This window comes from Haemaphysalis longicornis, unplaced genomic scaffold, assembly GCF_048455015.1.
Source record: "Haemaphysalis longicornis isolate Haplotype H1 unplaced genomic scaffold, Haemaphysalis longicornis Haplotype H1 scaffold_106, whole genome shotgun sequence".
In the NCBI taxonomy this organism is placed as follows: domain Eukaryota; kingdom Metazoa; phylum Arthropoda; class Arachnida; order Ixodida; family Ixodidae; genus Haemaphysalis; species Haemaphysalis longicornis.
The window spans coordinates 876,610-889,683 of NW_027526211.1; the positions used below are offsets into that span (position 1 = coordinate 876,610).

The 13,074-nt window shown below is 47.2% G+C and overlaps 1 protein-coding gene across 1 annotated transcript in view; it reads right to left on the reverse strand.

The window, feature by feature from the left end:
* Nucleotides 1-13,074, reverse strand: part of LOC144160557 (phosphatidylinositol phosphatase PTPRQ-like) — a 58,684-nt gene that overhangs the window by 21,139 nt on the left and 24,471 nt on the right. Inside the window, exon 7 of the mRNA XM_077691814.1 lies at nt 4,254-4,504. Within this exon, the coding sequence (XP_077547940.1) occupies nt 4,254-4,504 (251 nt within the window). The remainder of the gene's footprint in view (nt 1-4,253; nt 4,505-13,074) is intronic.

Sequence of the window (13,074 nt, forward strand, 5' to 3'; positions counted from 1 at the left end):
AGACGTGCGTAAACTATTTAAAGGACCTAAACTTAACCCACTTTATTCATAATTCACATAAGCCGGTTAAACTGAACTTTTCATAGGCAATTTGCAAAGACGCTGCTAGAATCGCCAGTTATATTCATTTCGGAAGTTCCAAGAAGACTTCAAACTAACATCAAAACCGGAAGGAGCACCCTAGTTGTTTTGGAGGCTATGCAGCAGAGTCAAACCTGCAGCCAATACAAGCATTGAAATACACCGTAGGTTCAAATAATTGTGCTACCAACATGCACCTATCCGCATATCCATAACTGACGTGATGCTGCCTGTCATTTTAACGCATAAATTTGTGCTAATGAAAAATACCTGAAAGCCAAAACACTTTTTTGCAAGGTCTGGATCACAGGGCTCATTATACCGGAGCTACGTGTGGAAACCCTTAATGCTAAACGTGACGTCACTTCCTCAAGAGATGTTCTCTTAGTGATCTCGCGACAAGGTGGAATATGACTCTGTTCAAACTTCAAGTTCACTTCCAGTGACTTTGTGAAAATGCAGTAGAGGAATGGAGAAATAAGTGTGGAGCTCATACATCCCATGGCCGTAGATGAGACTGAAATGACGGCATGATTGCTCATGACAATCGTTCCGTTTGCGTAATTAATTCACTACCTGATCACACTCCGCACTGCTTTGCTTGTCGTTCGTGTTTTTCACAAGAGCGCCTACTAATTTCTTCCGTGATCTGTTGGTGGACCGGGCACGTAGGAGCGCAGCCGCCGCAGGGGCCCTGGTCTGAGGCCTTCTCCCGCTTTCAAGGTCGAACCACTTTCACTTTTAAATAAATGTTTCACCCCTCACCACCATCACCACCACTAAAAACTAACAGCACTCAACGTCCCTACCCGCAACCTTTTCGGCATGTGTGCTCACATTACCATAGCACCCATCCCACGACACATGCAGCCAGTCCAGAACGCCGGCCAGTGAGAAAACAGAATTAGACTCCTATCGAAAAAAAAGTGTTTCCGACAGAAACCAAAGGTTCGAATCTATCACCTCTTTCCTTCGACCTTTTCGTCACTAGCAGATACATAAACATCCTCCACTATTACCACAAAGACTACCTCGTCTAGCCGCTCCCTCCCCCTTTTAGCTCTAGCGATGCCCGCCTGTGACGCTAGCTCCAAGCCTAAACCTACCTCCACTCAACCATAATTCATTACATATCCCCCAATACGCAGATTTAGGAAGATTGGAAATGCCCTATACCCAATACCACTTGTCACTTTGTACGGGTACGCTCCGAACACCCGGATTCGTGCACCTACCCGTCCCCACAGTTCTGGGAATGCTGTATTACTAACGCTCGGCTCGAGGTTCAGGTGACACTGACTTTCCAGGCTAGGAGAGTGGCCGCCGCCTGTGCCTTTCTAGACTACGAAGATGCCACCCGGCAGTCTCTTATCTTCTTCTTCTTGGCTTCAATGAACGTAATTCAGCAACAACTCGTGAAAAGCAAGTATTATCCCGAGATCCCCAGCTGGCCAACCGCATAAACTTGCGCCTGTCGTTCTGTCAGATTGCAAATTCTATTAAGCCATCCAGGTTACAAGGTCAATCCAGGTCACGAAATGAAAGAATGCCGCGCAGGCACGAAAGGGCGTTGCTAGGCAACACCCAGGGGCGTCGGGCATGCAAGGCACAGCGGAAGCTGATGTGCAATGAGGAGTGCGGTAGCTGCACACGATGCACCAAAAAGGAAAACTCAGGTGGGAGTTTGGCGTATAACAGTGGTTGGCGACTATTTGAGGTGGAGGGTCGACTTGCATTAAGCCGACACGGCGGAGGGCCTGACAGCAAATCCGGGGGGGGGGGGGGGGGGGGGGGCGGCGGCGAGGGGGGGGCGGTGCATTAGCAGGCAACGAGAAAAATCAGTGAATTGGAAATAATATTTGACGATAACGGACGGTACTTTGGATAAGTGTGAAGTGCGGGGCTGGGCAATGCCAACTGTAAGCGATCAATATCTCCCGTCTAACCCCATTTGAGGTCACAACTGGCATGTCGGCCTTCAGAGAGGAAGTGACACGAGGAAAAGGGGGGGGGGGGTCTGAAGACATGCTGGGGGCAGCATATTAGTACCTCGTAAGCCGTATGCAGCCATGGGACGCATGTTGCCGAACCTCGGCGTATAATAAATAACCTACTTCGGGCTCACACGGTCTTATCTCCTTGTAGTTGTTCAAGGTGTCACCTCCATCGCATTTATTGGCTTGCAATTGTTCTAAAGAACGTACTTGCAAAGTATTTCTTCGATACTGATAATAAACATCACGCTTGTCGAGCTCGACTAAGTGTGAGCAACGGCAAGTTCAACGTACGTCTCTTGCCCCCGAAGGGATTGATAAACTAAAACGAGAAGCCAATAGGAAACAACGAACAAGATAACCAAGTGCAAACTAGGGGTGCTCCCTCTGCCCGAGAAATACCACTGACATTTAACTCCTTCAATCGTGTAGTTTCTGTGTTTCACTCTGCTATTAGGCATGAAATGCTTACGGAAACTGGGCCTTCCTAAACTTACAACTTCCTAAAAAGTGAGGGTAGGAGCCAGGTTAGACATTCGGTTAAGCTGCTCTTGAACTTTTTGTTCAACAATGCGCCCGAGCCCGTCGCCACTTTACAAGCAAGCCGTGTGAACAGCAGCCTCCGAAGATCGTCCCACTCCTTCGCCATCGCCAGAAGCCTGCTTTTCGCCCCTGTCGTTATCTTCACCTCAGCACCTAATTCACCCCACCTCGTATCAATATCCTCCAAACTGTCCTGCATGTAGCTTGAAGGAGAAATTTCATCCATATCATGTGGGCAATGGTACATTTCAATAATTGGTACATTTCCCAATGGTACATTTCCAGTAATCCTTACGAGAGAAATTTCATTCATATCATGTGGGCAATTGTACATTGCAATAATTGGTACATTCCCCAATGGTACATTTCCATTAATCCTTACGAGAGAAATTTCACTCATATCATGTGGGCAATGGTACATTTCCATTAATCCTTACGAGAGAAATTTCATTCATATCATGTGGGCAATGCTACATTTCCATTAATGGTACATTGCCCAATGGTACATTTTCATTCATTCTTATACGACCTAGTGATGGGAGGCGGAGCTGGGTAGCTCAGATCTGAAGGTTCAGAAAATTCGAATTGAACGGGCAAGATTTGCAAGTGTCATCTCTCTCTCTCCCTCTCTCTCTCTCCCCATCTCCCTCTCCCTCTCCCCTCCCCCCCCTCTCTCTCTCTCTCTCTCTCTATCTCTCTATCTATCTCTCTCTCTCTCTCTCTCTCTCTCTCTCTCTCTCTCTCTCTCTCTCTCTTTCTCTCTCTCTCTCTCTCTCTCTCTCTCTAGGCGGCCCCTATTGCAGTGCGGCAGTGGCCTATTCTCCTTTGGAGAGAGAGAGAGAGAGAAAAACTTTATTTGAGCCCCATGGGGCTAGTCTGGGTGGCGGGTGACCGGCGGTGGTAACCGGCCGGTGACCATTGCAGCTCGCTGAATGACCTTAGCCTGGACCTCACGGTCCGAGCTGCACAACGCCTTCGCCCAGTGCTCTCCGTCTGTGAAGGGGGGGAATGGGTTTTGGGGGCACTGCCACATGCAGTGGTCTTGGGTATCGAGGGACCCGCAGTCGGGGCACAAAGGGGTGGGGTACAAAGAAGGGTAGATAAGGTGAAGTCGATATCGGCAGGGGAGTACGTGTGTCTGGGTGAGTCGCCATAGGCGTTCCTCTTCGTTGGAGAAGGTCGGAGCGGCTGGGGGTAGTTGGCGGCGGGAGAGGCGGTAGTGCGAGGTTATGTCGTTGAAGGTAACAAGTCTGTCGCGGGCTGATAGGGCTCCGTGGAAGGGCTCAAGGCCAGGACCAGCTCGGACGGTGAGCTCTCGAGCGGCCCTGTGTGCTGCCTCGTTCCCCCCCACACCCGCATGGGCCGGAGTCCATACCAGCTCGACTGGGGTGGTGGGAGAATTTTGAAGAAGGATTTTGAGCTGCTGCTTTCCTTTCTTGAAGCACGCAGCGTAGCTCTTCCTCGTAGCCCTCCTAGGACCCTCCTCCACCACTGCTCTGTTACCCCTCCCGGCTCGCGATCCACAGCTCGCGCTCCAATTTTCAGTACGATTCCCTGTACCTCACAGCGATTTCCCCTGTCTCGCGCGTTTCATAAAACAGAGGTTTCATGCTTTTGTTTGAAATCTTGCCTTACCGAGAAGTAGTACATCTCGTACGGTTCCAGGCCATTCACCACGTAGCAGTGCTGTTCTGTCCGACCCTTCTTGCGACCACAATTCGTGTGGGCGATAACATGCTCCGTAATATTGTGCCGCTCTTTCGCCGCAAAAAACTTCAACTGGTAGTGCTCCAACAGGCCATAAGGAGGATACGGGGCGTTCCACAACAAGGAGACGCTATCTTCCAGAAGCCTTTCTGCTTTCAGTAGTGTTGGCGGGAGAGGCGCTGAAAACAAATAAAAGTAATGTGAGGCAAATAATCGTATTGTTTTCGAAAAATAAATTGCGAGTATCAAACACTGCTTTAGTATTTATATGCTTACGACTATCATCACAAGCCACCACAATAAATCTTGCGGCAATATCTAAACCGCCACATGCCCGCATCTTACTAACATAGACGGCGCTTACTCTATGATGTCTTGATTCTAATGGCATAAGCTGAAACAACCTGTTAGAATACTGCCATGAAATTCATTTTATTCGCCTTCGTACGCGAGTATTACAGCGAAGCTATCCAGCGCTAGGTTTTAACCAAAATTGCGTCTGTCTATCGGGCCCCGTTGACGACGAATCGTTTCCGCTCACTCCATGGTGACACGCTGGCTCCAGAGCCACTGCTTTATAATTTGTAGCTCTTAGCCTCACGTGGGTATCTCGGAAAAAACTATACATCGATTGGCCTCTAAGAAAACGCCATCATCACACCGAGTTTTTATTTTATTTTTTTATTTATTTATTTATACTGTCAACCCTCACTTGAGGGTCATTACAGAGAGGGAAGCATAAGGTATGGAAAGCAAATACAGACATTGACACTTTCAGCAACTTCGAACAACAAAATAGCATATTCATTGCTCGGTGAAGTAAACATCAAGAGAACATTCAAATTTTTGAATGTCAGAACTTTCAACAATATGTCGCGGCAATTTGTTCCATGCTTCAATGACATCGTGAAAAAAAGATTTACGAAAGACGTCCGTGCGAGCACCGAAGGGGCGAACTGCCGCGTCATGGTTGATCCGGCTGCTGAGCTTATTCGGGGGGTGTACGTAAATTCTTCTACCTATTTTTATTTGACCTTGCATTATCTGAAAAACACTTTTAAGCGCTGCTTTTGTCGCCTGGTTTCTAGAGATTCCAAACCGCTTAGTTTTAACATCTCGGTAACCGAATCCGTCCTTTTATACTTCGAACATATAAATCGTGCGGAAAGTCTCTGAATTCGTTCCAGTTTACCTATTAAATTCTTTTGGTGGGGGCTCCAGGCAGCACAAGCATATTCTAAAACAGGGCGCACAAATGTTTTATATGCAAGCAGCTTGACGTCTTTCGTAGTATTCGGTAATTTAGCACGCAAGAAACGCAGTTTTCTGTAAGAGGCACAGCATACTTTCTCGACATGTGTACGCCATTTCAAGTCATTCGTAATATGCACTCCCAAATATTTAAATGCACACACCTGCGGTAAATAATTAGGTCCAATGCTGTAGGTAAATGGTAGAACGTGTTTCCTGTTAGTTATGTGCGTATATGTTGTCTTAGAATAATTTATTTTCATCTCCCATTTATCGCACCATGTTTGAAAATCACCAAGGCAATCATTAATTACATTTTGGTCATTCGCACACGTCACTGGGGCATAGATTAAACAATCATCAGCAAACAATTTAATTTTTACAGGAGGGTTAACAACGTCAACAACATCATTTATATACACCAAGAACAGCTACTACTACTACTACTTTGTATATTTTATTGGCGCAAGGGCGTCTGAGGCCAAAGAGCGCCAAGACAATGTTTGTTTTGTCACATTTATTAAAATGCCATGGCGATGATTGTGATGTACTTGATAAAAATAGTGTATATATGGGTGTAAAGGGCCCTTACTCTAAGAAGCGAAGATGAATAAGATGAGGGGTAACAGTGACGATGTTTATGTGTGTGCTGGGAGCGCCATAACATAGCAGGGATGGCGGTGACGTCCCTGGCACGTTATGAAAACGCTCAGAACCGCCCTCACTATTTGCATTGGGTGGCCCTGATGTCACACATGGTATGAGATGAGTGTTAAAAATCCAATGTCAGCGAGATAGGCTAAAAGGCGTTCACTTCTAATCGGGGGTTGATCAGATAACAACAAGGATGGGTGTAAGGGTATCATGTAGGTGTATAGTTCTGGGAAGTGTCGTTTCCTTGCGTCATGGTATGCCAAGCATTCAATCAATACATGGAGGACTGTAAGTCTTCGTCCGCATTTCTCACAAGATGGTGGTGGGGTTCCGTTTAAAAGGTATGAGTGTGTAGCGTGTGTGTGACCTATTCTTAATCTGCATATTGATATTTCTGTGAACCTGTACTGTTTCTCTGTGTTGTATTTCCCTATGTGTGGTTTTATAATGTGCAGTTTGTTTTCGATTTGTGTGTCCCACTGTACCTGCCAGCGCCTCCGAAGCATACTCCGAACTAGTGGTTTCATGCCTAGGTAGGGCACATGTGGGATATCTACATCACTGCGGAGAGCCGCCACAGCAGCATTCTGGTCAGCAATTTCATTGCCTGAAATTCCACTGTTCCCAGGTACCCAGCACACTACTACAGTCAATTTTAGAGCGTAAGCAGACATTATGGATTTGATAAGACGGTTTAAAATAATGTTTCTCGTTGGTTTTCCTGAATGGAGAGCTAATACTACACTCAGGGAGTCTGTAAAAATAATGGAACTGTGTATTCTGGTTTCTGTAATGTGTTCCACAGTGGTTAAAATGCCGTGTGCCTCAGCTGTAAAAATACTGGTATTTTTGTTCATTGTCTTCGTGGTAGCAAAGTTTGGGCCATGTGCAGCGCATGACACAGAATGGGCAGACTTGGAGGCATCTGTGTAAAACGTTGTGTAGGGGTATTTGTGTCGTAGATGTAGGAAGTGCTGCAAGATGAGTTCTCTTGGTGCAGTTCTTTTGTTAATGGCTCTGAAAGATAAATCACAAGAAATGGGGGACATTTCCCAGGGAGCAACAAGGTCTGTGATCGAAGTTTTGTAAGTCTCGCTAAAAGAAACCCCAAGCTCTTCAGCATGCACTCTCACTCTCAACGAAAAAGGCATAGATATAGAGGGCCGACTGAGAAACGAGTGCATGGCAGAGGTGTCATTGACAATAAACGAAGAAGGGTGATTTTTTATGGATGTTGCCTTCATGGCATACAATAGATCTGTGTATAAGCGCTGGTCTTCCAGGCACCACTGGTCACATTCCACATATAGGCTTTGTGCAGGACTCGTTCGGAAGGCTCCTGACGAAAGGCGAAGCCCAAGGTGCAGAACAGGGTCAAGCATTTTTAAAGCGGTTTTCGAAGCTGACCCGTATACTACGCTCCCATAGTCCAGCCGCGACTTCACTAAACTGTTGTAGAGACGCAGCAGGCACATCTTATCTGCGCCGTAGGAGTGGTGGGATAGGACTTTTAGGATATTCATTGCCTTTATAAATTTTATTTTGAGTAGCTTTATATGTGGAATAAATGACAGCTTTTCATCTAGCACAATCCCTAAAAACTTGTGTTCCTTCTTCACAGGCACAGCCACTCCACTGAGGTGAACGGTGGGCTCAGGGTGAATACCACGCCTCTTGGAAAATAAGACACATGTGCTCTTTTGAGGATTTAGCTTAAAGCCATTTTCGTCGGCCCATTTTACAAGCCTGTTTGTGGCAAGTTGTAACTGCCGTTCACAGATAGACAGGTTACAGGACCGGAAACTGATATGAACATCATCCACGTAAATGGAGTAAAAAATGGTACGGGGCAGAGCTTTTCCAAGTGTGTTCATCTTAGCTATAAAAAGTGTGCAACTAAGTACTCCACCCTGAGGAACGCCATTTTCTTGCATATACAGCGCGGATAATGCAGCCCCGACCCTCACTCTGAATGTTCGTTCAGACAAATAGCTTTCAAGGGCATTAAGCATATTCCCACAAATTCCAAAAGATTTCAGGTCTCGCAGGATACCGTAGCGCCAGGCAGTGTCATATGCTTTCTCTAGATCAAAAAATATGGACATACAAAACTGTTTGTTAACAAAGGCATTTTTCACATAGGATTCAAAAGCGACAAGTTGGTCTGTTGTTGATCTGCCCGACCGAAAACCTGCCTGGCAGCTGTCCAGAATACCATTGTATTCCAGGAAGTATAGTAACCTTCTATTGATCATTTTTTCGAACAGCTTGCACAAGCAGCTGGTCAGGGGAATTGGACGATAACTTGAAACACAGGATGCATCCTTTCCCTCTTTCAGCAGTGGCACAACAATAGCCTGTTTCCATGCCTTAGGAAAGTGCCCAGCACGCCATATTCTGTTAAATAAAAACAGGAGAGTATTGATTGTGTCTGTATGAAGGTGTTTGATCATGCCGTACGTAATGTTATCTGCACCTGGTGCCGAAGGCTTGCAACCAGCCAACGCAGTCATGAGCTCGTGAAGGGAGAATGGAGAGTTATAGGAGTCGTTTGATTGCTTGTGGTCACGTATGGACTTCCGCTCAGCTGACTTTTTGTAGTGTATAAATGTGCTTGTGTAATGTGAAGAGCTTGAGACGTGTTCGAAGTGTTGTGCCAACGCGTTTGCCTGGTCCTCCAGGGTGCCACCAGTGGTGTCAACAAGGGGTAAGCCATGTGTGCTTTGTCCATTTAGTTTTCTTATCCTGTTCCAAACCTTTCTTGTATCGGTGAAAGAATTTATTGAAGTTAAGAAGGACCTCCAGGTATTGTGTTTGGCCTGACGGCGAATGCGCCTTCCCATGGCTTTGGTGCGCTTGAATGCTACAAGGTTGTCCGCAGTGGGGTACCTGCGAAGAATGCCCCACGCCTTGTTCTGTGCCTGGCGTGCTTGTCGACACTCTTCATTCCACCAGGGCCGCCTTAGGTTACTTGTGTCACCAGAAGTCTGGGGAATGAAGTTCTCTGCAGCGTCAAGGATATGTGCCGTGACAAGGCTACAAGCTTCATCAATACCCAAGTGTTCTATGGAACTGTATGCGAGTTGAGATTTCTGCTTAAATTTCTCCCAGTCTGCAGCGGTTTCTTTAAACCTTTTAGTTGAGGTGGGAGTGTAAGGGTCTCTGTCTAGGCATCTCAGGAATACTGGGAAATGGTCACTTCCAAGCGGGTTTTTCTCCACCTGCCACTCAACGAGTGGAAAAAGAACAGCAGAACCGATTGCCAAGTCTATGTGTGAGTACGTGTTGTGTGTAATGTTATAATATGTGGGCTGTTTTTTGTTGAACAAACACGCACCAGATGATACTAGGAAATGTTCAATCAAGCGGCCGCGAGCGTCAGTTCGCCCAGAACCCCAGAGTTTGTTGTGTGCATTTAGGTCTCCAACTAAGATAAATGGTTCAGGAAGCTCATTTACCAACGACTCAAATTCTGAGGTAGACAATTGATGATCCGGGGGGATGTATAAGGAACATATTGTAATCAGCCGACCAAAAATGATCACGCGGACAGCAACTGCCTCAAGGCTGGTGAGTAGTCTAATGGACTGGGATGGAATGGATTTTCGCGTCACAATGGCAACCCCACCAGATGAATGAGCAAAGGCATCTCTATCTTTCCTGAAGACAGTGTATTGTTTAAGAAAGTTACTTTGCTTGTGATTCAGGTGTGTCTCTTGGAGGCAAACAATACTGGATTGATGTTTATAAAGGAGTTCATATACATCATCCAAGTTTTTTATGAGACCCCTACAGTTCCATTGAACTATGTTTTCAACAGCTATTATGGATTAAAGATAATAAAGATGTAGTTGAGAAGTTGCCTATTCTGGTTCATGTCAGTGAGTCTTGTTTAGGGCCTGTTGTACGTTGAGGTGGTTTTTTCCCACGGCCAAAAGTGCCGCGGCGCTCATTTCGCGCCTGCTGGGCAGGTTGAGATGCCGAGGTGTCCATGTCCTCGTCTGACAAATCAGGCGGCACCGACATGGTGTTCATCCGACATCCACCTCGCGGATTGGTTCCTGAGGTGGCCGCAGGCTTCTTGGTTGGAACCTGCGGTGCGGGAAGGGAAGGAGTACGTGTGGGGCCACCTGAGTTCATGCTCTCAATGCCCTTGGGTGTCGTGCGGGCCAATGGAGCTGGACTGGAAGAGGCCGGACCAGTCCCAACAGCGCCCGTCACCACATTCTCCACGGGCTCCGCAGACGTAGTGGCGGGGTGCTCGGCTGTGGACGGCAGCCCAGCAGGAGGAGGAACCACCAGGGCCTCTGCTGTAGAGGCAGGAGCTGGTGGTTGCTCAGAGGGGGTTAACGACAGCGACACATCAGCTAAGCTGCATTGTGTCGCAGTACTAACCAAACGTCGCCCCAACCCCCGGCGGGCGGCGTCTGCATAGGATGCAGCCGAAAACATCTTGTGCTTTTGGCGTGCTTCGGGGAAACTGATATTTTCGGTTACTTTGATTTGAATGATCTCTTTTTCTTTCTTGAAAGATGGGCAAGATCGTGAGTATGCAGCGTGTGAACCACTGCAGTTCGGACATTTCATGATTGTGTTTTTGCAGTCATCAGAAGAGTGATCATTCTCGCCACATTTCGCACAGGTGAGCTTGCCACGGCAAGCTAGAGTTCCATGACCGTAGTGTTGACATTTAAAGCATCGCCTCGGGTTTGGAATGTAGGCGCGTACACGACAGCTAAGGAAAGCTGCCTTCACTGTCTCTGGCAGGGTAGAGCTAGCAAATGTTAGGATGATGTGTCGAGTCTTGATCTCTGCTCCATCTCTTCTCATAATAATTCTACGGACGCCAACAACACCTTGGTCATGCAGTCCCTCAAGGAGATCATCATCTGTCTCATGGAGGAGCTCTTTGTCAGAGATAACACCTTGGACAGTGTTTAGCGTGCGGTGTGGCGTAACGGTGACGGTCAAGTTGGCAATTTTTTCTTGCTTCAGGAGGTTCTCGCTTTGGTTTTTTCGCATAACTTCAACAAGGAGGTCTCCAGAGGGCATCTTTTTGGCGTTGTAGTCTTTGCCGACAATGTTTTCAATACATTTGGCAATTAAGAAGACTGACAGGTCGGTGATAGGTTTTTCATCGGTCGAGTGTACAACTAGATACTTGCTGAAAGCTGCCTGAGGTGGTTGGGTGCGGAGTACTTCGGTGCGACCCCTTTTAGGAGGTCGATCAGGGTGTTTTGCGAGAGTTGAGAAAATAGCCATAGAACATGGAATCAATTCGGTGGCGAGGCCAGTCGCCCACCACCGAGCCCAACAAGGGAACGTGGCTTTGAAGCACACGTTAACTGTACCTCGCCACTATAACCCTATGGTCGGAATCTAGGGTGATGTCCTCGCACAGGGTTAACCCTCGCCGCCTAGAGAAAAAACGGAAAAATGAGGAAGAGAAAAGATGACAGGACAGGGTTAGGAAAGAACATAGGAAAGGGAAAGAATGGAGAAGAGGACAGGAAGAGGCGACTGGCTGATTCCCCCCAGGTCGGGTCAGACTGGGGGCACCGTCTACGGGAAGCGGGGGCCGAAGTGGTGTGTTGCCTCTGCCAGGGGGCCAGGAAGGTCCAAAACAACCCTGGCTTTGGCTCAACCACCAGGATGCCCTTTTCCCCGGACACGGCAAAGCCACGCACAGCCGAGGGCGTGGGTGGGTCCAACCCACATGTGCTCGGGTCCGTGGTGTTGCAAGACACCAAGTGCCTACAGCAGTAGGCACCCCTGCGGAGCTCGGGACCGTGGTGGCGCTACTCACCAAAACACCTTGAGTACACAAGGTGCCCCCTGCGGGGACCAAGAACAGCAATAAGCCCTACACGGAACCTTGTGGCACACCGGAATAAACATCAAGAGATTCAGACTCAAACCCATCATTTCGCACCAACTGTTTGCGGTTCTTTAAGTATGCCTCAATCCACTTTAAGATATTTTCGTTTACACTTGTTTGTTTCACTTTGAAGAGCGATTTATGGTGCGAGACCTTATCGAAGGCTTTTGCAAAGTCAATGCATATCACGTCGACTTGTTCCTTGTTATCTACAGCAGCGGTAAAATCGTGGAGAGTTTCAACCAGTTGGGATAGCGTGGAAAGCCCTTGCCTGAACCCGTGCTGTTGCCTACATATCAGCCCATTTGTCTCCAAGAAAATAGCCATGACGTGTTCAAAAACCTTACAGCAAACACACGTCAGAGACACTGGCCTGTAGTTGGTAAAAAGCGTCCTATCTCCACCTTTAAATACCGGTTCCACAATGGCGCTCAGCCAGTCTTTTGGAAGCGAATGTGTCAAGAGTGATTTTTCGAAGATAATCACTAAATAAAACGTCATCCACTCCGCATACCGCCTCAAAAACACAGTTGGTATTCCATCCGGTCCATTAGCCTTCTTTTCGTTCAAATTAAGTAGCTGCTGAAACACGCCCGCTTGATCAAATGAAACTGGATCCATGGCGCATGTGCAAGTATGGGCCGTTTCCTTATCTTCATCCGTGAATGCCGTCTTTGTAAATACAGATTGGAAAAAGCGATTGAAACCATTAGCTATATCTTGTTTCTGAGTTACAACATCAGAGCCAACCGCGATATGTTCAATCGCTTCTTTCCGGTCGCTCAAGTACAGCCAAAATTTTCTAGGCGAAGTGCGCAAGAAACCAGAAAGCGTTTCATTGAAGAACCGTTTTTTTGACGTAGCGATTTGGATTTTTAATGCTGCTCGTAGTTGTGAAATCTGCTCAGAGGGGCCTTGTCTTTTGCGTAATCTCTTTATTTTGCGTTTAGTGTGGATAATATCTCT